Source organism: Aplysia californica, unplaced genomic scaffold, assembly GCF_000002075.1.
Source record: "Aplysia californica isolate F4 #8 unplaced genomic scaffold, AplCal3.0 scaffold00171, whole genome shotgun sequence".
In the NCBI taxonomy this organism is placed as follows: Eukaryota; Metazoa; Mollusca; class Gastropoda; order Aplysiida; family Aplysiidae; genus Aplysia; species Aplysia californica.
The window spans coordinates 38,055-65,374 of NW_004797441.1; the positions used below are offsets into that span (position 1 = coordinate 38,055).

Below are 27,320 nucleotides of genomic sequence, written 5' to 3' on the forward strand. Positions count from 1 at the left end.
CTCGATCCTTTCTATGTTTGTTTATTGCCCCTGTCAGCTCAAACAGAAAATTGTAATGTCCTTGTCCGCTCATAAGAACACGCTTCTTCGATATGTCGTGAGAATACTAGCACATCCCGAAAGTGTTTTTTTTCACAAGTGTACCTTAGAAAATTATTCTTTGTTTTTATTTCATATATTGAAAAAAATGGCCAGGTTATAATTAAGTAAGTGACTCAAATTCATTTTTACTTTTCAATTTGTTTTCAGTGTGTTGGCGTTTTGACACCGAAGTGTTTGGTGCAGGGTGCGCAGTGTGGAGTGTGTGTGGAGAAGCAGTGGAGCAGCAATCATGGCAGCTGCCCTGCGCGGAGGGAGTTCCAAAGGGACGAGGAGATTGTTTCAACTTTCACAGGCACACCCGGGTCGTAGCCATCTGGTATGCATTACAGTTTTAATGTTTGGTGGAGACTGCTGCTGTACGTTTAGGAGCTGGGGTTAAATGTCTTTGCTAAGTGGAAGAATTTTGTATTACATGCTAATGTTTTGATTTGTATTGCTAGAGTTAGAACTTAGAGGTCCTTGGCCTTGAGAGAGTTCGTTGACTGTTTGACCCCAGCTCCAAGTCTAGACAGTTATAGGGGAAACTGCGCATTTGGTGTATAAAAGTCTATGTCAAATGGTGTTTAAAAAACCGTTTCTGTTTTACAATCATTTCCCTATTCTCTGCTAAGCACACTGGTTAATTAAAGAGTTAGGTCAAAATATAATCTGTCTGATCACATGGCACATGTTGATGTTGAAATTGACATTTCATCATGTAAGCACAGAGCCTTCACAGTCAGTAGATCTACTGGAGCTTTGGGTAGGCTAGACAAAGGAAAAATCTTGACATGGCAGATCTAGTGGGCCACTGCTAGGATACTAATTTTGAATTGATGGCCACATCTTCATTTTTCCATAAAAAAGACTTAGGTTAGGTCAGTGTTTCCACCAACAAGTATTGACATGGCATCATATCATACTGTACACATACTTCCTCCAGTTGTCATTTATTAATGATTTAATTCAGATTTTATGGAATCAGGAAATACCCTGTGCACATTGCCCTTGGATCCCTTGTAAGGACCCCTTGTAAAGTAAAGTTGTTCCTGCATCCGATCCAGACATTGGGGATTGCCTTGTTAGTGAGACAACTTTCTGGGCCTTCGGCATATATATTGGGGTAGGGAGACCTGTTCCTTTCCACGCCGCCTTTACCTTTACTTCCCCAACTCGAATTCGGGTACCCATTACTGCTGGGTGGGCAGGAGGGGGTGAAATAAATCTGTCCGAACCGAGGTTCGAACTCGGACGTGCATATATTTGAGGTCAGCTCTATTTACCCTGAACAAGCACTCAGCATTTCACCAGAAGTAACCCGCCCAAAATGCCTCACCGCCCCGGCCAATCGGTTGTAAACATGGGGTTTTGGCAGGGGGATATGATCTGTTGAACCATTAAGAAGCGATCAAATAATTTAATACAAAGTGCAAAACGCGATGAACTCAACAATTGGTAATCAAGCACAGCGGAACAAGTGATAACACGCGTGTAGTCGCTCAGTTGGACCGCATCACTATCGATCGATATCTGGGCCAAGAGACGTGCTCCACGAGGTCAAGATCGCTTGCAAAGTCATTGGTCACTATTTATAACTTTGACCTGCAGTTTGCTATCATTTTCCATATTATAGGAATACTGAAATTTATCATTGAAAAGGGTCAGCGTCTATTTCCCTTTATATAGGGTAGCCCAGCTCACGCCCTGTATAGGGCCTGTGTGCTGCCAGGGTTAATGATGGCTCCTATGCATACAGGCCATCAAATTGACCTCTGCTTTGCTTCATCAAATTTGACCCAAAAAGCCAATTATTTTAGAAAAGAGCCCCTTCTGCTATTCTCGGCCTATCACATTCAAAGTTTAAATTAAAGATCTTGATTCCTCATGGACTTTGCATAAAACTTAGCTCTCTGTTCGGCTTTCATCAGACGTTTTAGAGATCTGAAACATCGAAAATCAGACATACTGTGCAGCATCTCTATAACGACATCGTCGGGACAAGAAAAAAAAATCGTTATAGAGAGTTGCCCTTATAGAGAGGCAACCAAAAATTAATGATATACTGAGTTGCAAAAGTTCTGTCACACCCATTATATTATGATAATTTCCGGTACAGCATAAGAATTACAGTAAAAATTAAAAGTGTGGCATTATATATAAATCTCCTTGTGCAAGAGCAAACGAAAGAAATCGTAAACTGGAAGTATTACGTGGACAAAGTGTTGAATTGATTTTTTATTTTTCTCTCAGTCTGCGTTGAAATCAACGCTTCCTACACACAAAATTTGCTTTGAATCACGTAGACAATGTGTTAGCACACTTACACACTATAAAATTCAGTACTTTTTAACGGTTGGGTGGTTTTTTCTCCTGTTTTCAAAATGAAAAAACTGATAAATTCATAAAATAAAGGAGCTGTGCGTATGATAAATTCTTTAATTGGGCTCTCTGCTGTTACAAGGCACCTAAATGTGTGCAGAAGAACCATCTAACGCTTGAACAAATGTTTTAAACCCCTAGAACTGTCCGAGACAGGCCTAGAGGTGGCCAACCAAGGGCGACAACTCGACACCTGAACTAGGTTATTGTCAACACCCATGTTCGAAACCCGTTCCAACTATGTGCAGAGACTGCCTGGTTCTTCAGGCTGTCTTAAAACACCATTATAATTAGACATTTGTAAGATCATCATGGATTTCATGATTATCGCCCTTTGTGTGGAGCCATTCTTACCCTGTTTCCGAAAAAATCGCCTAATTTTAGCACAACAGCATTGGCGATGAAACTAATGACGTTGGTAAAGTGTTCTTTTAAGCAAGGGTTAAGATTTTTAATTCGTCACATTGAGGGAAGAGAAGTGTTTTAAAGAAGAGAATAGAGATTTCTGAAATCCAACGTCCCCCAAGAGGCCCGAATTGATGGCTGAAATGTGATGGTATGGGGTGGAATCTCTGCTCTTTATTGTACACATTTGGTTACTTTTCAAAGCAACCTCAAAGGACAACAGTATTGTGACGACTTTCTTCGTCACGGTGACTGCGCATCATGGCACAGATGATGGAATGTGCTATCAAGACAACGCCCGACCACAAATAGCTATGATCAGTGAAAACGCCTTCCAGACTCATCAATTCGTTGTTCTGGACTGGCCTGTAAGATGGCCTTGACTTGAGGATTAGAAATATGCCGCACTCTGTGTAATCTCGTCGGGAACTGATCGCTGCACTTCACAAGGAATGGCAGGACGGGGATTCTTCAGACAACCATAAGGACATTAATTCAGTCAATGAACAGATGTTTTGTATCAGTAATTCAAGTTGGAAGAGGCCACACGCCATACTGAGCAAACTTTGATTTGGATTGTGCAATGGTCAGTGTTAATAAAATTATCTCCCTTGAATAAGGAAAGACATTTATCAATTCTTTTCCTGTCATGTTGGCAGAATAGGAATAAAGATCTCGTGTACCAAATTACTAGATAGTAAAATTGTACTTTTAAGGTGGATATGACAAAACTTTTGCAACACGGTATAAAGGGGAAAAAATCGGGGCCTGGGCACCATGCTGTTATAGAGAGGCTGCACTGTATTTTATTTTTGTTAAAGATTTATTCAAATTATGTCATATTGATAGGCTGTGTGGGCCATCCCGAGCTGAGGGATGCAACATATCTGCAGAAAGCCTAGACTGAGGTGCTTGGTAGATCAGATTTTTCCCACTTTGGAATCAAACTTGAGGCTCCTGTGTGAGACAGCAAAATCATGAAAAGGCCTACCACTACAACAGGGGACAGGTGCCAGTGAAATGTTTTGTAAAGATAAGGATCAAAACACAGCTGTGGAATCATTGACTGAATTCCATGGCATAAAAACAAAATCAACTTTTGTGGGAGAAACATATTGCGCCTGTAAAGAAATGGGCAATATACACTGATAATATTAATTTCTTCTAGTAGTGATAGTAGTGTTATAGGCCTACTACTTTTGCTGTCATATTTTGTACTGCACCAAAAATGCCCTTAGATGATTTGTTTTCATTTTTCTGAACTTCTGGAGTAGACAAGTGTATGGAACCATTACAATTCTGTAAAATGGTCTCTCTGTTCATTTTTTATTCACAGGGTTAATTATTTTTTATTTGGGTTTGCTGTTAGTTCATGTTCCTAATTTGTAATTTAATAATAATAATGATAATTTATAGCAGATCCCTTGAAGGTAATCCACCTTCTGGTTTACTTATGTACTTCTACTTCTATGCTTGCCCCTGCAGGTGAGGGGGGGGGGGGGGTGTCCCATAGTTTTACTATGGGGGAGCAAAGAATACAACTGCCGTGATACTGCGTGTCGTAAGAGGCGACTAAAGGTGTATAGGTCTGGTTGCCCGAAAAGTGCCAGTTTGCGAAGGGCCAACTACCTGACCTAGTAAAAAACGGAAAGTTATAGAAACACGAACAAACACTTCTTATTTTTCCATCTTGGGAGACGGAGCTTCTGTACCAGCAGGAACAATGAAGGACAGCGGACAAAGCCGATTCTTCTGACCCGAAACCTTCTCTCTCCGGATTGCGTCATGGAATGTTCACGCCATGTATGAAGCAGGAAAGAGTTCTCAAGTGGCAAGAGATGAAGAGATATAGGCTGCCCATACTAGGGGGCAGCGAAGCCCTCTTGGTACCGTCTGGACTGAAGCAGTAGAGCTCGGGAGAACAAATATTGTATTTTGGGAGGGAAGGCACCATGCGGAGGGAGTTTTAATTATTTTGAGTAAGTATGCACAGAAGTCACTTAGAGGATGGGAACAATAGGGGGAGAGGATCATCATTGCTTCATTCACTTCAAGGAATAAGAGCATCCACATGAACATAATTCAGATCTATGACCCGACAAATGAAGACAAGGATGCGTTTTACAGCCGGCTCCAGGGGGTCATCGACAAACTACCGAAGAAGGATGTCAACATCATAATGAATGATAATGGGAGTGCCAATGCCAAGATTGGTCAGGACAACGTAGGTTATGAGGGAATCATGGGACAACATGGCTTGGGACAATTGAATGAGAATGGGGAGCGATATATGCAAATATCTGTACTTTCAACAGTTTTGTCATTGGAGGCTCTGTTTTTCCCCACAAGAGGATCCACAAGGCTACATGGTTATTATCGGATGGAGTGACGAGATTGATCGTTTTTGTATCTCACATAGGTTCATGTTTTCACTGGAAGATGTCACCGTACAAGGAGGGGCAGATGTTGGATCGGATCATCATCTACTGTTACCAAAACTCATGCTTTGTCTCAAAAAGCACGGAACCAGAACAGGTACCAGAAGAACGAAGTTCCAAGTAAGTTTCTTACATGGACACAAGAAAGAGGAGTTTCAGCTGCAGTTGAGGAACCGATTTCAACCCTTGGCGGATGTTGGTAAGGAGGACATGGAGGTTGAGATGCACTGGACAAAGGTCAAAGAAGTCTTTACTTCAACTTGTCAAGAAATACTCGGTGAGAAGAAATTGGAACACAAGTGTCTGAGGAATCTACTAAGGACAGACAAGACCACCAACAAGGAAGTATTAAGAAGAACAAGACAGAGCCCAGTCAGAGATGAGGTGGGAAGAAGGCGTTGGCGATGGATTGGACACACTTTCAGGAAGTCAAGCAGCTGCCTAACAAGGAAGGTGAGATTGGAACCCACAGGGTAAAAGATAAAGGGAATAACCACTTGGAACCTGGAGAAGAGTCACGGAAATGGATGTACAGAAAAGTGAGAAGACATGGAGTGACATCAAGCGACTCGCCCAGGATAGGGAAAGGTGGAAAGTGTTTGTTCGTGGCCTATTTCCTGATCCAGGGTGAAAAACTTAATGATGATGATGACTTCTGTTCTATCATCTATGTTTATCGTTATATAGTTGTTTACCTGTATACAGACTAGCCACTCATCCCGATTTAATGGGTATATCACAATTTTTTTCCCCAAATCTCAAGCATCCCGATTTCAATTGTGCGTTTCCCGATTTTCTTGTTCTGTGTGTTGCGCCGATTTTTCAAAAACCTTAGTCTGCTTTCTTCCTTGTCGCGAGAAACACCTGTTGAACTTTTTGTATGCAGAAACCCAGAGTTTTAGGCCTATTTTCCAAAATATTGATGCTGGATTTAGTAGTTGACTCGCCTTAATTTCTTTGGTTTGGATTTTTGCCTGCCCGTGTTATTTCATCTAGAATCGAAGTTCTGACTTAGACATTTTCAATAGGCCTATCTACTTTCACTTTTGTTACCACTCAGAATTCTCTGATGATGACCTGATAACTTACAATTGCGACATACAAATGATCAATATTATTCATAGTTCTGCTCTAACTTTCAAAGCAAGCTTTGTCCAAGGTCTAGGTAGTCAGTTGGGCCCGTCATCTAGACCCGTCAGTAAAACTGTTTCAGTAACGCGTTTTCATCACGTGACATGACTTCGGTGTGTGAGTTCTGCTTGTGTCTGGGACTATCTGTAGATAGGTTCAACTTAAGTTCATGCACGCACGATGAAGTGTCTTCTGGGACTTGTTGGAGGGGGGTGGAGAGGACACACTAAAAATCATTATAATATCTTCACTGCCGATTGTAGCGTAGCTGCTGATTAATGTATGTTTAGGATTTTGGGAACTTTGTGGCTTATGAAGTGAAAGGGGTAACTATATTATGTATGCTGGCTTTTGTATTAAAATGTGGTCCGTTTAATTTTCAGGCTGTGGGCGCGGCGTGGGCTTCAAAACATGGCCCCGATGATCCGAGAGATCCCAAGTTTGCCAAGTGGACCGAAAAGCCTCACATAGAAACACCTAAAAAGCATTCTTTAGAACTCTACTCTCGGGAGCCTGTAAAAGGGAAAGTGTTTGAAAAGCTGCCCTTCAGAGTGAAGCTTGAGGCTGGGAAGACCTATTCTTTCTGCACATGTGGATACAGCAAACAACAGGCAAGTCTGTGTTCAAGCTTTAGACAGTCTAAAGGGCTGATGGGCTTTTTGTTAGTTAATACCAATGGGACATGGAAGAAGGCATCAAATGTACAGATAACATCATCATTTATTTCTCTTCTTCCCTCAGTGTTGATTTGGTGACCTTATTTAGGTAATATGTAGCCCAAATGAATACTTCCATTTTAAGGATATATCTCAGGCGCTATTTAAAATAAAATCGAAGATACAGGGAGTTTTTCTCCAGTTTGAACATATAATATCAAATTTTATTTTTTTTGGCTGGACACCTTTTACGTCCGTCTAAAAGGACATTTCCCTGTGAATTTTACTGAAAAATGATGACTAATGGCACAAAATGTGTACATTTTCAACTTTCAAGACTCAAGTTATAGATAATCTAGAAGTTACCCAACTTTGGCTGCCATTTTTTCACTAATTTTAACCCTGAAGCTAAGCAACCTTCTACCTCCTTCAACTTCTATTGAAAATAAATTTTAGATGCTTCCAATAACTCCACATCCCCAAAAATTGGCGAGCGCCTGATTCCACCGCGTCATGACTCATATGTAGACAAATAAGCACTTCCACATGAAGGCTATGTAGCCTTAATAAGCCAACACACACACATGCACTGACACCCCCTGCTACGATAATTTGGGCTACATTTACATATTACAGTACTCGCTGCCATACAAAGACACACTTCACTCAAACACACACTTTTGTCATGTGACGGATATTTTACTTTAAATAATTTTGACGTACAAATGCACGGTTACTTCTTCTAAGCGCACACTTCGATTCGCAAAACACGCAGACAGGTAAAATTTGACAACGGGAAATTTTCACTACAACCTACCTGTATCTACCTGTGTGTGCATTTTCAAATAATTGGAGTGTCTACCGTAAAGTATACTTTGACAACTGTATTATTATTTACTCCTCATTTTATTTTGTATTTCGTCAGATTTTACCTGATTTTTGGGTAAAATTCTATTTGTTTTGTCCCCATTTTGTAATGGCAGAACGAGAGCCACCAAGAAAATAACTGAAAAATCAGCACTCAAACATGGAAACTTTTTTTTTTTTTTTTTACTTCTGCAAACTGAATAATTTTTTTTTTTTAACTTACTATGTTCTTGGGTATATTTTAAAACTGATTAATTGCTATATGATGTGGATACAACTCTCTTCAAAGTTCCTGGTATCAATGACAATGTAGTACGTGTATGCATTTATAATTTCTTTGTGCTGAATTGACTGCTATTATTATTACAAATTTTCTCCCAAAACTACTAATCTTAAAAATCTCAACTAGGCAGGTCTGGAAAAGTGCTCAGCCACACGGCTTTACGAGTGACCACTCCCGACTGTTATTGGCGATTCCATGTTCAAAACCAGGAAAATGATTTCAACTATGTGTCTTTATATATAAATAAGGCCTGTTTACGGCCGCTTGTTGGGGAAAATGGAAAGGCGAGACACTGACTCGCCGACTGTGGCACCTGCCGGCGACTGACTGAGAATGGGATGGGGAAGGGGAGTGAACGATCAGGAATAGGGGTAGGGAGGTGATGCCCAGCTCGCGAGGCACTGTACTGTGTTGGAGACTATTTTAGTTTAGTTTTAGTAGAGGTTTTACGGCGCTCGCAACTGCATAAGGTCATATGAGCGCCAGAAGATTAGAGGTGTTACAAGAGAGTAACGAACATAAAAAAGAAGAATGGGAGATAAGGACGATAGATTTTTGATAGGAAAGAAGAAGCAAACCACACCAGAGCACCCGCCAACCACCCACTTGGAGACTATACTGTGTAGGTCCAACATGACCTACTAAAGCCTGGTGTGTCGAATAGGCTACTACTACTAGGTGGTATGCGGACTTAATGAAGAACTATGCGTTGACTGTTAGTGTGGCTTTTCCCCCCTTTTATGTTCATGGGCCTCGCCAGGTACCCAGGAAGCATGTCGATAAAGCAGAATGGGCTGAAAAAAAGTATTATGTAAGAGGAATTGTTTAGTGACGGTATTGTAGGAAAAATTTCGTAATTGGAAGATGTCGATATAAATGGATTATATATCATAAACATAATATATAAGTTGACCAGAAAAGCATTAGTAACTACTGCCAAGTGACCATAACCACCAATTACTTTACTTTTACTTTTATCCCACGGCGCACCGGCTGTGGAATTTTAGTTGCCGCGGGGGGTTCCCCGCCGGGCGCTTTGTCACGGGGGTCAGCTTCCTGTCGCCGCTCTCTCTGGGTCGACTTAATTTTTGGTACTTTTCATCATACAATTTAAGGTGAATCCTGGTGTTTATGGTAATTCTCATTAAGTGCACCCAAAGCACGCATTTCTGCTCTTGAGACTCAAAAAAGAACGGACGTTGTAACTTGTCTGGTTATTTCGTTAGACACGCTGGAGTCGGCAATGCTAAATTGTAAATTTTTTTTGACTAGCGTGAATGAAAAAAAATCAGTATAAAAAAAAGGCCTTGACAAAATCAGTCGAACTTTTGGAACATGAACGACATAGCATTGGTGCAGATACTCCGAAAAGATGGTATCTGCGCATATAATAGAAAGCTGTAATTTTGCAACTTTATCCATCGGGCACACAATTCGCTATGAAGTAATTCCTCCAAATACAACTCTATGTGTCTAATATAATCGTGAATATTCGCATATTTTCTCGAAAGTTTATAAAAGTCACCATGAATTTTCTCTATGGAAAGTACAAATTGATTTTAGTGCTAGAATACATCTTCAATGTAGATCTAATACACGAACAGCATCTGTTACACTCCAGAAATTCCTTACTTTTCTTAAAACGCTAAGTCTAGGTTTTGTAAGTTGACTGAATAATAGGGATGACTTCTCGTAATTGGGTTATAAGAATAATTTCTTGCCTTCCAGGGACACTGAATCAGCACCAGACTTTTCCAGCTTTATTTTTCGTTTCTATGACCATTTGTACAATAACTGACAATGTGACTGATTTCCTTACATTCATAATTGTGTCCGCACATATTTCCGACTCAAAAACTAAGAATGAATGAGTTAACTGTCATTATTTGTATTCCATACAAGAAGTTTATCTCTACCCATGTATTACACGGTTTTGTGGGTTTTTTTAATCTCTTAGATTCTATATTATATCTTTTTAGTTGTATGCAGGCTGCCACAGACACAGCATGATTCATGAACAAACGCAGAGTAACTTTCTCTTGTTTATTAGTAAAATAAGAGCTGACGCTGATCGTCTTTAGTTAAAAAATGCAAATGTGCATCTTTCTTCTCTTATAACTTGACTATTTCTACTCGCCCAGATTTAAGATTTCTCATGGTAAAAGAAATGATATTCATAGTCAGTTTAACACAGATTTTGGAAAGATCTGTCGTGCCTTTTTTAGATTAACAGTCATTTATTCATAAGTTTGTAACTAAAATAGGAGAAATTGGGTACTCTACAAATACTTGTCTAGAACAAAAACTAAGGCTCAGAAATTAACCATTCTAAGGCATAATAAATCTCAAGACATTGAGCTTTCAGTACATTCTCGTAATGGTTTGCTATGTGGGATGGGGAAGAAGTTATATCATTTTAAACATAGACAAAAATGTGAACTTCCTAACCGACACCGGCAAAGTTGCTTCAGGGCTCATTAACCCCTTGACCCCGAGCCGGGGAGCTCCGGCGGGCTGCTGAGTCACGCAAACTAAAAGTAACAGCATCGGGCGAAAAGTGACGCCGTGATCTGCCACTTATATACCCTTTTGGGTGTCGATGGAAGAAAGAGACGTTTCTCTGTCGCCAGCCGGAGAGCTTGGGTCAGGGGGATTCCGTGGGTGGTTAATGTTTCCCTGACTCCATCTATCCAGGTCTTTCTCAGTCGCCCTCTAGCCTTGTTGCCATCGAAGTTTCCTATGTAGGCTCGTTGTACTCGATGGTGTGTTGGTAATAGTAGGAGATGTCCGAACCATTTGATTCTTTGGTGTTGGATGTGATGCATGACATCATTTGTGCCCACCATTTCTCGGATTACAGAGTTTCTAATTTTGTCTCGCCTGGTCTTGTTTACTGCTTTTCTAAGGCATCGCATTTCACATGTTGTAATTCTTTGCTCTAATGTCTTGTTCGTGGTCCATGTTTGGCATTGATAGGTGAGTGTTAGGATGAATATGGTGTTGATCATTTTGAGTTTTGTTGTCATGGGGATGTTAGGATGTTTCAGTCGTGGAGTAAGCTGGTAACTAACATTGTTGGCCTTTTGTACTCATGTTTCTATTTCTCTGTTCGGTCGCCCATCCTCTGTGAATATACTTCTGTGGTACTTAAATTCTTGGACCTGTCTGAGACTGTTGTAGTTGATGTGTATCCTGAATGGTTTTGGCTTTCTGCTTACTTTCATTGTCTCTGTTTTGTTGATGTTGATCTTCATGTCGTAGTTGTTACATTCTTCGTTTAATCTGGTGGTGTGGTGTTGGAGACTTCGTTCATCTTTGTGTGCCAGGCTTTGGTCATCAGAGAAGAGTAATTCATTGAAGGCGTCTGGTTCTGTGTTGTCCTCTTCTGTAATTTTGTACATATATATGATAAATAGTAGTGGTGATAGGACACAACTTTGTTTTACTCCAGATGTTATCTCGAACCATTCTGTGAGTCCCTCTGACGTTCTTACTGTACTTACGCTGTTCTCAACTTTGGAATTTCAGTTATCGATCTGCGGTTAACGGCTTATTTCCAAGAAAACAAGAGAAGGCATATTTAGAAATTCAATCTAACCAAATGCAGTGAAGTTACCGGTACTTGATACACAGTGCTACAAATGAAACATAAAAGTAAAAGTGAGGTTATGGAGTGGTGTTTCAGCAGTTAACACATGTATGTCCCTTTCTAAATTCTTGTTGTGTTTATGCATGAGTATACCTGACCTTTGTAACACCACTGCCATGTAAACGACTGTGACAAATTTTCCTTATAAAATGAATAATGTTTGCATTATACTGTTGGCTTACGAGTACTAGCTTTCTTATTTCCAATACCCAAATTAAATGCTGAATTTTCTTCTTTGCTTTACAGCCATTCTGCGATACTTCACATAAAGCACCAAATTTCATTTCGACACGTCCACATCATATCAGATACAGACCGCTGCCTTTCAAGGTCGATGAGACGAAAGAGTATTGGCTTTGTATGTGTAAGCAGAGCAACAAGCGTCCCTTCTGCGATGGTTCCCACAAACGCCTCGAGATACAAAATGCTGTGCGTTCCTAAGAATTTCAAAGATGCATTTTGTGACGCTGGTCAAGATTATTCTTTAATTTTTATCAATATTGATCAGTAACACCTTCAACTGTTTTGAGAATATCCTCCTGCTATTTGTATTTTCTACAAACAGCAACTTGCATTTTCCTGTGAGCCCTCCTTTTAGTTGTGAGTGTATGGAGGAGCCCAATTTGCTTAGATTATGAATGAGCTTTATGGATTGTTTCCATTGTTGATATTTTTCTATTGTTGTCATTACATTACTAACAAGTGTAAATATTGTTAATCATAATCAGTTTGTTGAATCATCTAATTGGAAAATGAACTGTTTCTACTTTCCTTCTATGTTCATTTAGAAAACTGAAATTTTCTTCTGATCTTGCAAGACTTTCAGTATTTACATTTGTCATTTAATGGTGCAATTAAATACAATATTCAGGTGACTTCAGGCTTTCAAATGGGGGTATAGATATCTTCACAGAATGCTGTACATATTATGTGGAGAGAATTAATCATGCACTTATCCTGATCAATGCAAGTTAGTGATTTGTGTGACAGTATCAAGAAGAAAAACAAAGCTGGTGCTGTGACCCAACTTACTACAAAGTCTGTCAAATGTTATTGACTTTTTTTTACGTATATATATATTTCATACATGTCATTATAGTTCGTTGATCTTCTTGTTCAAAAAGCCTTGAGTTGTAACGATTAAAAAAATATACAATATGAGCTTGGTAGTGCAAGTTTTCTGTTTTCTTTGTGTTGAAATGTGTGTTTTGTACTTGCTTATTCTGTTTTTTAGTCCAACTGTTAACGTTAACTATTGTTTGTACCTACTATTGAACTCGGTGGCCTTGATTCTCCAGTGTCTTGGCCTGTTTGTGGAAAAACCTACTTTTAATCTATCTAATCTAATTGATTGGGTCCTGCAGCATAGCCTGCTGCTGGAATGAGAGTAAAAAACAGTTGTTGTTTTTTTTTAAGCACAGTGCCTAGATTTAAAGTATAGTGTATTGTAACGGTTGATGACAAACAGCAAACTGAACCAATGAACAATGTACTTCAGAAATGAGTGTCGGACCCTTGAGAATGAACTTGTCTCAAACAAAGAGAAAGAGCAGGCCAGTCTTTGTGATTATGTAGCCTACTACCGTATTACTTTTTTCAGGAATATTTTTTTAATGCTCAGGCTGCAGATGGTAGGTTAAGACTTCTTTTGTTTCCCTCTAGTCTATCTTGCTTTTTTCCTCTCAAAATCAAATCTTTGTTATTGTGCCAGTGTGCTTCTCTGTTGGCTACTTCAACATTACTGTATTCTTGCTGTCCTATTATTTAGAATTCAGGGTTCTCAAGGGTGAGCACTGTAGTGTGGTGACTCTTTCTTTGTACTTTTTATTTTGTTCAGGAGTTATGTTTCTGGCAAAGTCCGAAAAGTGTGACCATTATCAGTATCATCAGTATCACGTGTTGTTGAATTGTAATCCTCCTCTTGTCTATGTAGGTCCTACTTCTTTTTTCCTGTCGATCTGTCTCGCTTCTTCCAACGGTATACAGCAGTCTCCGCCTAAAAGCACGCTCAACTCAAATGCATGCTTTCGTCATCTGTCGGTTTTTTACTACATAATTTAGACGTACAAATGTACGGTCACTCCCTCTAAACGTACGTTCCAATCCATGAAACACGCCGACAGGAGCTGAACAAAGGGAAGTCTACACAGCTTGCATAAGACAAGCCTAGACAGCATGATATTTGGTGAGTGGGATTGGCCCTCACGCCGAACACAGATAATGATAGACAGCATTTTCACACCCAATTTTCCACAGACACATAGGTCTAAGACTGGTCGGTGAAATGTGGGGGGGGGTGCTGAAACGTTATTTGATTGGTCAATGGAAATGCATCTTTAAGAAGAGAAGGCTTCTGGCTGGTGTTTGGGTGACTGCATGTAATGTTTAGTTTAGACCAAGGCCTATGATGCGCAGCGCGCGTGAAAGCTCGTCTATGAATTTACGGTCGGGGGTGGTCGCTTGGAAAGCCACGTGGCTGGGCCGTCGTCTCTATGACTAATGGCTATCACGAACAATTTCCTTTTAGGCTGTCTGTTCCCGACATTTTATGGTGCATATCATTACATTGAGTCTGTATTTCTGCTTTCCCACACGAGCGCGCACACACACCCATTCAACGCCTTTGTATTCTTAACCGCAGTCGGGGAATCCTTCACTTCACAAAACAGTCACGTGTCATCACATTATCGACCCAAAGCCCAAAGTGACCCCCACCCCAAAGGGAGGTCACTAGAATATCAAGGCGTATACAGATGACCGCGTCCCTTCCTCCCTTTGAGGTTCATGTAAACGCACGCTCCGTGTAAACACACGCTGAGGAGCCCTCCCGAGCACCGTGCGTTTAGGCAGAGACTACTGTACAGGATCGAAGTGCTTCTCTTTACTCAACACTCAAGAGACTTCCCTTCCTTTAAAGCTCTTCTTTAGAAGGGAATGTCAGTTAACTGCAGAAGGCCTTCATCATGTAACTAATAAGTAAGTTTAATACTGTGTCACAACTGTGTGTACCATAGTCTGTTTACAGTTGTAAAATATGAAAGCTACTGATTGTCATGGACAGAAGTTGAGATAACAGGCCTACATACTGCCGTAAACTAACAAAACGCTTTTTTTCATTTTGGTTCCGAAATATTTCATTAGCTAAATCAAAAGCCTGATCAGTTACCTTACTTGTGTGAAGAAACAAAATTGAAACTGTGACTAGTTTTTTTAATAAATTAGAGTTCAAATTTCGGAATGACTCTTTTTAAATGATTACGCTCCCCAAAAAAACTTTTTCTCAAAACTACTCTAAAGGGGAAAAAAGCGTTTTATCTACTTGCGGCAGTATAATAGTAGGCCTACCGGTTTTCTGAACCTGACCCACAGTATAACTTTGGGGGGGGGGGGGGGGGGGGCTCAACAGTTACCAAATCAGAGGTTGCAAAATGCATTGTTGCATACAGATCAGTGTCAGTTATAAGTTGCAGTATAGAACAACTTGACCAGACCGAGAGGATTGCACCATGTTCTGGTCCACAGCCTGCCACAAACCTGGGAGTAAGACTCTTCAAATCAAACTTTAATTAAATCTTGGCCGTATATGGGCTTTTCTATATTGAATACTTATAAGTTATTCTGACACAAACCAAGGGCAAGTAAGTGCTCAGGTGTGGTTCGTTCCTTCTTTTCTATCAAACATCTATCTCTCTCTCTTCATTTTTTTGTGTTATCTTCTAGTAACACTTCCAATTCCAATCTTCTACATTTATTTGACCAATTTGAATTTGTGTTGCAAGAGCTGTAAAACTCTTACCAGTGGGTGGTTTGCAGGTGCTCTAGTGTGGTTTGCTTCTTCTTTCCTATCAAACATCTATCATCTTTATCTACCCTCCTTTTTTTTGTGTTTGTTACTCCTTGTAATATCTCTAATCTTCGGCACTTATAAGACCTTATTGTGTTGCAAGTGCCGTAAAACACTAAAACAAACGTACTTTTACCAAACTAAAAACCAACAGCAAGCTACTGTTAGCATCATCTTACACTTTGAGTTTGTTTCATAACCATAACAACACTAGTAACAGCAACAGGAAGCCTCCAGCTGTTTGGCTAAAATTTGTCAGGAAAAGCTGAGATAACTGTTATAATTATAATAAAAATAATAATACAAATTCCACACAGACAATGTTTAGTGGAGTTCTGAGAGACAAGTCACAAATCTGTGATGATTATGTTCAACTTCAACTGTATTGAAACACAAATAAATTAACAACGTAAGTAAGGAACAAAAGTGAGATTTCAAGATTATTTTCAAAGTATGGTACTTTTTAATATATATAAATAACATAAAATGAAGGTAGAGTGACCATAACAACAATCAAATTTTCATCAACTGCTATGAAGTGTATCTGTTCTGTTCTGAATAAAAAGAAAACTCTTCTCTTTTGTATACCCCAAGTCTGTCTTCATATTCTCTAAATGTCTCACCACACAATGCACACCCAGTTACTTTTACACTGGTACAGAACCCCATTATACCGCCAACCCTGCTACACCACCAATGTCATGCTCGTTCCAAAGGTGGCGGTATAATGAGGTTTGACTGTATAATGCTCATCCAATGGCGACATTCTTACAAACATACTGCTGTACCCTGATGATAGATCTTAAAATGACCTAATACTAAGGCAGCCAATCATACACACACTCCAATTCATCCTTGCAATTTCTCCGGTCCTTGATACTAATATTTTTATCATCTTGCTTTTGATACATTTAACCTTGAGTAAGTTTTTCCATGCATTTTGTGGCGTCCTTCAGCTTTCCTACTAGATCCTGGAATTGAAATAAAAGAGAGAAGAGTTTGCTCAATACCAAAATCAGTTCATTAATAGACATTCTGATAAATTGGACAAAGAAAACAAAGGGAACCATCACATTGAGCATTTGAAGCAATATTATACAATGGTTTTGTTCACAGCTTTGCTTATTTCTGAGGAAGGCAGCAAAAGGGAAATTTGCACTTTTTGCCATCACCATTTACTGTATTTTTTTCTCTCTCTTGAAAAATTTTGCTTTCAAGGCTTGTGACATTTTATTATCTGGCCGACAAAATGCTTTAAACTAATTGCAAGTTTGCACATAATTTTCCTTGGTATTCGAGTTCTAAATGTGACCTTTCTGAAAAAAATCAACCGTAGGCATTTTTTCATAGCTATGTCCTACAAACAAAATTTTGAAGATAAAATAATTCTAGTGTCTCTCCACAATTTGTAATTAACCACTTCTATATCATGACAAATTATAACACAAACAGAGTTCAACCCAAGCCTTGACTATCAATGATCAAATAAGAGCTGAAGTAACTAGTTTTGCAGAGATACAAGATCTTTTTTTCTGACCTTTAAAATAAATACTCTGTTACTATTTTTCATCACGCAAAATAAAAGTGTGGTCAGTGTGCTAATTCTATGCGTCTGCAAGAAAGCTGATTACAGAAGACTTCTATGAGGGCTGCGTGCAATGCAATCGAAAAGGTGAAGTGCTTGGCTTAAAAATAGGCAGACGTCTTGAACAGTGTCTTTATAATTAATATACATGTCCAGAAATTTTTTATTTTTTTTTAATGTACGGGGGAAGTGGCAAGTGATCATTTACACCGGTGATAAAAGGTGGCTATTAGACAGGTTCAATTGTAGCCTTTTTTTTTTTTACCATCATCAAGCAAACATTGGATGATTTACATTAACCCTATCCGTACGCCCTGGGGTCATTTTGTACCCCCGTGGTTGTATTCTTCACATTCTAGAATACTTCTAGTACGAAGGTCTCTTTGAAACTTTCCGTATTTCTCAAAAAATCAATTTGACAGACTGCTATGCAAAGCGTACGGATCGGATTAATGAGTAAATTTCCTCTTTGGAAAGTGGTGGCACTGAGTTCCCCACGTCGTATGGATACGATGGTAAAACATGAGATACGGATAGGGTTAATAAATAAAAATCAAAGAAGATGGAAATTTTGCCTACCTGCAATTGTTCAAGTGAACATGAAAACTGCACCTCTTGAATATCATTGGAGCCAGGAACCTAATAAAAGATGGCAAAGAGAAAACAAATAATCCTAATGAAAATGAAACATACATTGTATCTCTGAGGGATTCAGCCATTCATTATCAAGCATCATTTAGTCCTAAGAAAATTTTGATATCCAGATTTCAGTAGTCTCCGCCTAATCCTAAACGCACGGTGCTCTGGATGGCTCCTAAGTATGCTTTATCTGAACCTGTTCAACGGGGGAAAAGGACGCAACTATCTCATTTCCTTGATATTATAATGACCTACCTGGGGGAAGGAGGGGGTCGCTTTCTCCAATTCCGATCACGGTTATCCCTACCAAAGTTTTTGAAAGAGGGGTGAGAACAACTTGAGCAGAAAAAACTCACTGCACTGATGTGCACTAACATGTTGGGAGCCAATAAGAGAAAACTTGATGATGAAACAGTAGTCTCCGCCTAAACGCACGCTTTCATCATATGACAGGTTTTTTACTATATAATTTAAACATACAAATGCAGTAATTTCTTAGGGTTAAAATGCTTTTTGATTGGTAACTCAAAATGCGTCTTTGAGAGAGGGTTTCTGACTGGTTTTTGAGTGGCTGCATACATAATGTTTAGTTAGACCTATGATGAGCTACACGTGTTAATGCAGTAGAACACTAGATAGGCCTCTGTAGGATTAAAAATTAGTCAAGTAATCATCTGTGCTCGAAGAACTTAAAACATACTTGTTCAACGAATCACAAGAGACAAGTCTCCAAGAAAGTCTGATTATGATGTCACCCATGAATTTAACGAGTTGCAATAGAAGACAGGCAGTCAGGGGTGGTCACTTGGAAAGCCACATGGTTGAGCGCTCGTCCCTATGACTATCACCAACAGTATCCTACATATATGTTCCCAAAATTTTATAGCGCATTCAGAACAGTGAGTCCGTCTTTCTGCCCCCACCCCACCCCCTAACCCATTCACCACATTCAACGTCTTTTTAATTCATAACCGTAGTCAGGGAATCCCTGACAAAACAATCACAAGTGGCCACATTATTGGCCAAAGTGACCCCCACGCCCTCCCAAAGGAGGACACTGAAATATCAAAGAAATTAGATGATTGTGTCCCTTCCTTCCTTTGCACATTTTCATGTAAACGCATACACCATATAAACACATGCCAAGGAGTCCTCTCGAGCACTGTGCATTTAGGCGGAGACTACTGAAGTCAGGGAAAAGCGTTCAGCTGAGTGCTGTCATTTATTGAATAATGTTTCGTTCTAATACAAGTGTAGCAACTTACTAAATGCAATGGGTCATTTCAACTAGCAGCATAGTTCTTTACAAATGAAGGCCCTAGAATGAGATCAATGGACATGTTGAAAAGGAAAATCCAATGAGGTAGGAACAACTGTACAAATGATTTCAGTCTAAATGGAAAGACACTGTCAAATCTAGATCCAAACTTCAAAAACAGAAAGACGTAAGAGCCTGACACAGTTCAGATACTTTTGCTTCTTAAAGTAAAAGTTTCTTTTCAAAATTATGTTGTCCGTCAGAGGCTGCTTCTGCTAAGACTAAGAAGAGCTCATCAGTCTTCAAAGGCTATAAATTTTTTTATATGAAAAAATCGATTATTTTTTTAATTGCACAAGACAGCAATGTAGTCTTGAAATGCAACAAAAGGTATATTTTTTATTTACATTAGCACTCACCTCCGTTTTCAGTGATATGAGATAGACTGCTGAGTTGACCTTCTCCAGGTGGTTGTTCTGAGGAGGAAAAGAAAACATTTCTGTCACTTTACATATCGTTTAAATTTTTTATTTTTTTAAAACGTTTCACACTTCTATTTATGCACAGGGGTAGACACTTTACAATTAAACACAGAAAAAAATCTTTTAGCTTACAGTTTATCAGATTATTACAACCAGTTCGAATGCATCCTCATTCACTAAATTCCTTCCAAAAGTCACAGATTCAGAAAAAGGTGCACAAAAAAAGCTTAACAGATTTAATTCGGCCCTGATGCACATTCATCTTTAAATCCTGGACCACATACTGTTTATGTTTTTGTGTGTATAACATCCTGTTAGACATGCTATCTGTATGTTACATCAAAATTTTTGTTTACAAGACTGGACTCGTGTGCAACAGCAACACAAAAGAGAGCTGGTTAGATGACAAAGTACATGTAAGTGCTAATAATATCCGCACACAAGAGATGTTGTGGCACATGAGTAACACCCTTACTACATATAGTCAAACCTGCTCAAATGGCCACCTGTCAAAGACAACCACCTGTACAAACAAGCACTTCCCATTTCCCCCCTAGCACTTTGTTGTAATGATACCGTCCTATACGTCCACATGTCAAGACAACCACTTTTTCTCCTGGACAATGGTGGGTGGCCATCTTGTACAAATGGAACTCTATATATATGAAACAATCCCAAATTAATACCTTGATGTAATAATCCAGTCGCCAGTCCACATCAACTATGTGAGGGAAACTTGAACTGATTCTGTAAGACAAAAGAAATAAAATGCTGATTTAAAAACTTGCTTTACTAATATTTTAAAATGATCTTCCATCTTCTAACATCTCAAAGAAATTAACCCTTAACATGTATTCAAAATCAATTAGATACACATTTAGCCACTAGCTAAGAGAGTAATGAGTTCAGACTTAAAAGTAATCTCAAGCAAGTGTTGTTTAAAAAGGGTTTACATGGGTGGTCACAGGGGGTGCTGTCCTTGAGCAAAACACGACAACCCTAGCTGAAAAATAAACCAAGGAGCTGCACAGTAGCAACCAGTAATGGCATACTTGTGAAAATGTTCTGTATTGGTGTGATATTGTATATTTATGTACGTATGAATTTCAAATTATGTACTTTTACATATGTATGTTAGCCATTGTAACCCAGATTTTCCCACACAGATCAATAAAATGTAATTTTATTATCTATTATTATTACTCATTTATAAATTATCATTACTTTTTTTATTAGACTCATAATTATAAAATATGAAAAAATCCTTTCTTCTCTTTATTGAACAAGGTGATCTTTACGTCACATTACGTGATTACATAAACAGAGAACACCCAAAAACCATGGTATTGACCAAGTCGAAGCTGTCAAACACAACTACTCTTTCTAGAGGAGAATAATGGTCATTTTAGACAGGCGATCCTCTAGAAGTGTCATTATAATACAGAAAAAAGCACAAGAGGTGGAAGCGGGAAGTACCGTAGTTGTTTGCACATGTGATTCTCTTGGACATGTGATCGTTTGGGCAGGTTGGACTGCACTCAAACAGAAAATTTCTTATTAATTAAAGATGTCAAAGAGAAAATATTTAAAGTTGTGTGTGCATCCACACATGAACACACAAAACACCAGATGAATATAATAATATATGTATGTTAAAAAGTTCAAGCCATACTCACTTCCCCAATAAGAGCTGAACGTGGGGTTTTTGAGGCTGGAGAAAAAAACAAAATAGACCACCATACAGTATGATCAACAAAGAAAAACTAGAAATGACATAAAAGAGAGCAATCAGTCACTGAAAAAGTATCTTGCATTGACAGTATTTGCATCACTCGCTCAAGAGCATGATCAGAAACTACATAATAAATATGAAATGCGGCAGGTTACAAATGTTGCAAAATACATGTAATTTCAGGGATCATAATATTGAGCATGATCAGAAACTTCATAATAAATATGAAATGCGGCAGGTTACATATGTTGCAAAATACATGTAATTTCAGGGATCATAATATTAACTAAGTCAAAATCAGTTACAGAACAGCACCACAATCAGAAGTATTAGATTTTCAGTGTCTTGCAAAGCAAACAGAAAACTAGGCACTGACACAATAACAGTGGACAGTTGAGTCCATTTGCTATGAACAAACAACGAAGTAAAAAACATGAATCTGAAGACAAGGAGCATAACAAGAAGGGACTGTGGGAAAAAATGAGCTTAGTCACAAAACGTAAATCTTGAGAAAATCAATTTCAAAAGCTTATAGTCATAGACTAATGACTTCATTTGTTTCGCTGCTGGCTCATCAAAAAAGAAAGTACAAGAGTCTACAACCTCTTAAAATTGATATCTTCACCAGTTCCATTTGAAGACAACAACCATTTTTCTTGTGGACTCCATAATATGTAAAAGTGCGATAAAATCCAACAAAAACAGTACTGAGAACAGACTTGTTGAATAGTTCTTTAAATAATAAGCATCCCTAAAATCAAAGGTCAAATTTATAGGGCCTAGGGAGACAAAGTCCAATCCTCCATCCACACCAAGGGAGATGGAAACAGGACAAAGTAGGGGATTGCTGGGTTTGGGAGAAGTACAGTGAGGCTTTATGCCACGGAGGCGCTAAGCTAGCCGTGAAGGTCAACCCAGGTCACCCCGAAACTTCTAAAAACCAAAGAAAGGAGGAAAACAAACGGACAAAGAGCATATACTAAATACAGATGAAAAGGAATTACAAAAACACACCACTAAACTAAATGAGGAATGTAAACACCTAAACATGAAAATCGCCATCTCAAAAACAGAAGTTATGAAGGTCAGCAGAGACTCAGGGAAACTCAACATCCTTATTGACGGAACACAACACCAACAAGTAGAGGAATTTAAATATTTGGGAAGCATCTTCACACAGGATGGGCGTATGCATATTGCCACATGGACAAATAAACAGAAACAAGACCTATGAAGGCAAATACAGTGACCCATCAGCTAGCACCCCTGCTCAGTCACAAGAACATCCCAACCGAAGTGAAATCCCAACATTAACATACCAGTGCCAAACATGGTCTCTAAACACAGCAAAGAAAGAAAAGTCAATGCATGCGAAATGAAGGATCTCCCCAAAACCATCAACATCACAAGAGGAGACAGCATAAGTAACGAAACCAGTAATAACATTCATAGAGCGTCAAAGAGTCAAATGGTTTGGACATCTAACCAGAATGCCCCAGAAACAACTGGTGACTAGAGCTTGCAACACCCGAGAATCCGACTTCAAATCAAGAGGAAGACCAAGAAAGAACTGGCTGGATGGGGTTAAAAAGGATATAATCACAGACACCACACACCTAACACAGGACGCAAACCTGCACCTCCCCTTGACATCCTAAAGACACCACAGGAAGGAAAAAGGAAAAGGAAAATAAGGGAGACAAAACAATAGGACAATACTCACATATTTACTTTGATCTCATGGAAATTGTAAATATATAATAACTTGTAATTATTAGAGTGGCAAAGACTATAATTCTATTTCCAGGCTAAATTCTTTTCATTAGTTTAAGGACACTATGCAGGAAACTTTCTTAATAACAAACAGATATCATGCTCACCAAAAATTCCTTTGCAAAACTACTAATCCTGTCTGTTGTGAACTTGCAATCCTCTAATACTGAGCTGAAATAGAACAAATAGGGGCCTACTTATTATCAATAGTAATAACTTTTCTTACTGTCTCTCTCCTACTGTTGCCCTGTAGAATAGGTCTCTCCCTTTTTACTGCATGATATGAAATAATGCCATATATTCATAATGTCATCAAGCTTATATATAAATATATATATATATATATATATATATATATACATATATTGCGGACAGGTGGCATTGACGGACTTCCAACCTTAAAAAGAGAAGAAGAACGCCATAAAACTTCTCCCGCAACTCAAACCAGTGAACTTGCTAATACATACCTATTATAGAAAAATTGTAGAAATTCATGTTATAACTGTACATGTCTCAATAACTCATATTTTTGTTCAGTGGTATCTGCTGTACACATTATTTTGTCTGTATGCTAGTCTCAAAACATTACCATCAAAGACAAAGAAAAAAATTCCCATTTATATATATATATATAAATATATATATATATTATATAAAGACAGTTGCTCATAAGTCCTTTTAAAAAATCTTACCTTGATTAAACCTTACCATTATTAAAGTAAAGGCACAATCAACAACAAGCACGTAGAGCCTTCCATTTTTTTCCCCATCAAGCGTTTGCCCTCTTAACTCTTGATCTCCCTCTTAACTCTTTATCTCCAGAGGGGACTTTTCTATTATACAAAGTCCCCATAAATTGTATGAAACCTGAGGCGAGTGACTTACATGTCCCTAAATTAGTCATTAAATCAAACCAAATGTACCTATTTTGATAGATCTTCATCTAATGAAGGAACTTCCGCTAAGAAGGACCTTTTTAGGAAAATGCTGAAAATAAATATGTTGTCATCATCATCATAAAGGAATTGGACCAAGTCGCTGATAAAAGATCACCAGCATAGCAATTCCAATCACAAACCACTGGACACAGTTTACTGGATAAGGAGTTGAAAAGAAAAAATATGTTCTTCTTACCAACTCTACAGCCATCATTTTATTCAATGTAACGTTAATACAACTGGTAATATGTGTTACGATATGGTGAAATCAGGCGCTTGTCAAAATAACAGAATCGTAGAAACAGGCATTTTTCCGCCAGTTTGTTGGAAGTTTTTTAAGCAAATTTTTATTTTTTGGCTTAATCTCTTGTATGTCCATATAAAAAACACGTTTCCATGTGAATTTTACAGAAAAACATTGATAAAAGGCACAAAATGTGTCATTTTTCAGTTTTCAAAGACTATTTAATATAGCTATTGGAGTCACCAAAGTTTGGTGACCATTTTCTCACTAATTTCAACACTGAAAAATGGCGACCTCACCTCCTTCAATCGCAAATATGTTGAGTTCAATTCAAGATAAATGAATGTTTATTTCATTGGAAGCAAGGCAAATAAATCAGCTTTCAGAGGATACCAATAACTTAACATGCCAAAAAATTGACCCACGCAAGATTCCACCGCCTCATGACTCATATTATATTACTGGCTTGAGAGACAAAGAGTACAAGTAAAGCTCTTGTCAACTAAAAAAAGTATTTTTATTAAATGTAGCGTACTTACCTAATATTCTGCTCTGAACTGTCATGTTTGGCAGCTTCTAGAATAAGTGTAACAAGACCACTGTACGCTTCTTTCAAAATAGCTTTGTCAGTATCTTTGAAAGCAGGATTCTCTGAGGAAACCAAGTTTGTAAAATAAATGTCTTACAAGTTCAGAATGATCAGAACGTCTTGTCACAATTTTTTTTTTTAGAATATTATATAGGCCTATATTTAAATCAACATTTTTACAAAATTCATTATTTTGACTCTCAGTCTCATTTGGATAATATGAACAGTTTAACAAAAAACCGCAACATATTCATTTTCCCGTTTTTGAGACAAATGATATAAAAATGATATAGGCCTATAAAATAATATATTATCTGCTTTTCACCCATTTACCGAAATAGTCTTAAGCAACTTTGGTTTTAGAGTGAACATGATGTAACGCTTTCACTAATTTTGATAAAATCAATGTTGGATTTCTATCTTTTAAATTGATGAGGTCCCCACACATTTTGGATAAAACTCGACATATCCACAACTAATACTAAGGACGGGAAAGAACCGCCAACAATTATTAACTTTCGTCATCCACAATCAAAGTCAGGTGCAGTGGCGGTGGGTAGTGAAGGGCTCATGGGCTTGAGCCCCCCTCCCCACCCCCAAGTCTATCCCAAGGCAAATGAAAATAACGAAAAAAGCAGTTGAAACTGTTCTGATCGACCGCAACGAACACATAGTGATCAACTAGGCGGCTTGCTCGTTTATCCAATCACTGTTGTTCCCGCTTACAACTATAGTAACCTAACAGCCAATCAAATGTCTTTAGGGCTCAGCAATCAACCAGCCCGTTCCCACGGTCTCTCCTTAATGAAACCCCTCTTGTAAAAAAGTAGAAGACTGGGAAAAAATAACACTGCTCAGAGGGCTCACGCTCTCCCAGCCCTGACAATGGGGTGAAAGTTTACGACACACTTTCCCCCAGTGACACAGTTACCTATGCGCCCATTGGGCCTTTGTTAGGTGTGTTCTATTTTCTGCAACAACACGACCTAATCCACCTCATACACGGTGTGTGTTTGGAGTGCTGTGTGTTTGAGCCACTGAGATTTAACAATAATCAAATAAAAACTAATTAGAGAAATTTGGAGGTGAAACGGCTTCGTCCCCACCATCCAGAAGAATTTAACGTAGAACAAAGAGATGGCAGACAAAGGTGACTTCTCATTTGAACGGTTCTCAAAATGCCGTGGCTCGCCGTGAGTATAGAAAAATCATCACTGTGTTGTTCTTATTGCTTGCTTTTTGGTGGTAAAGAAGTGGAAGAAACCTAAGCCCCACCCAAATCTAGGTTTACCCACCGTCACTGGTCAGGTGACTTGAAGAGAAAACTTGATGGGTGCGCAGAGGACAAGTTGCGATTTGTCAAAAAAAAGGGCCACCGCTTTTAAAGGGTTAAATTTTCTGCAAGAAAAATCTTTTTGTGAAAAAAATGTGGTCTCTGGAAGCCACCTCACTTTTCTAGTACGACAGTAGGCCTACAAATTTCGCCCAAACTTCCAAATTGGCTTTTGTCTCATTTTGTTGTGAAACTATTCACATCTATAGATCTAGTAATGATCTATAGTACAAGTAAGTAATGATACCCACTACTTTCAATACTAATTTATATTATCTCCGCTTTTTGGCAATTGTTAAGATTCCTCCTGAAACCCCCCTTGCCTTGCATTGTTAAATACTTGTAAATGAAATTTTACTGCTCATTTTGTAGGCTAGATCAAAGATAGTACATAACAAGATGGGCCACTCAGCCAAAAAAGTGTCCGCCGGAAGTTCGCTCTTTGCTTCAGATGGTGCTGCAGTCTGTTTTGAAGCTCTTTTTCATTTCTCCAGAAGAAGAATAGGAATAGCACCTCCTTGCGAGCGCAGATCGACTGCTGTTCATCAGCAGTTCAGGTTCGTTCAGTGTGGAGTTCTAGTTTTTTTTAATTTTAATGACCTCTCGCCTTTCATTCTAAAGTCAAATTAAACTAAGAAAACAATCACCCTTTCCTCCGGAAGAGGTTTTTTGTCAGCGTAACCATTTTTAAAAAGCGTTCTTCCGACAAAAACTTGCTAGTTTCACTTTCATTTTTTAAACTCAAATAGGGTAACTCTGTTCGCAAACGGTGCGCTTTTGCGAAGAGGGCGCCACCGAATTTTGAGGACACTTTTTTAATTGGCTCAAAGAGAGAAGTGGCCCCTCTTGTTATGTAGACTCTTTGGCTAGATCTACTGTGATAACACATCTATACTGAATATTTAAATCAGTATCGATATCGGTATTTTTTTACTTTCCCTCCCGTCTCACACTCAGCTACCAGTTGTCTATTTTCTACTAAATATTGATGCGCAGAACACGAATATCAACTTC

The 27,320-nt window shown here is 38.6% G+C and overlaps 2 protein-coding genes across 2 annotated transcripts in view; one reads left to right on the forward strand and one right to left on the reverse strand.

Moving 5' to 3' along the window:
• The first annotated feature begins 273 nt into the window (after positions 1–273).
• Positions 274–13,056, forward strand: LOC101845544 (CDGSH iron-sulfur domain-containing protein 3, mitochondrial). Its single transcript, XM_005098036.3, has 3 exons — positions 274–418; positions 6,818–7,045; positions 12,136–13,056. The coding sequence occupies exons 1-3, from the start codon at positions 332–334 to the stop codon at positions 12,328–12,330; spliced, it is 510 nt and encodes a 169-aa protein (XP_005098093.1). The 5' UTR covers positions 274–331; the 3' UTR covers positions 12,331–13,056.
• A 3,041-nt stretch (positions 13,057–16,097) lies between these two features.
• LOC101845771 (COMM domain-containing protein 3) overlaps positions 16,098–27,320 on the reverse strand; it is a 13,074-nt gene continuing 1,851 nt past the window's right edge. The window contains exons 2-8 of the mRNA XM_005098037.3: positions 24,924–25,035; positions 23,310–23,373; positions 21,374–21,408; positions 20,384–20,444; positions 19,635–19,691; positions 17,898–17,957; positions 16,098–16,704 (exon numbers count right to left, since the gene is read on the reverse strand). Coding sequence (XP_005098094.1) covers positions 16,645–16,704; positions 17,898–17,957; positions 19,635–19,691; positions 20,384–20,444; positions 21,374–21,408; positions 23,310–23,373; positions 24,924–25,035 — 449 coding nt within the window. The 3' untranslated portion in view covers positions 16,098–16,644. The remainder of the gene's footprint in view (positions 16,705–17,897; positions 17,958–19,634; positions 19,692–20,383; positions 20,445–21,373; positions 21,409–23,309; positions 23,374–24,923; positions 25,036–27,320) is intronic.

What these genes read in the sequence shown, in the direction of transcription:
- LOC101845544 (XM_005098036.3), top strand. Translation starts at nt 332, where the DNA reads ATGGCAGCTGCCCTGCGCGGAGGGAGTTCCAAAGGGACGAGGAGATTG. An exon ending in ACCCGGGTCGTAGCCATCTG is followed by an intron (nt 419 to 6,817) that starts GTATGCATTACA and finishes TTTAATTTTCAG; the next exon opens with GCTGTGGGCGCGGCGTGGGC. An exon ending in GTGGATACAGCAAACAACAG is followed by an intron (nt 7,046 to 12,135) that starts GCAAGTCTGTGT and finishes TTTGCTTTACAG; the next exon opens with CCATTCTGCGATACTTCACA.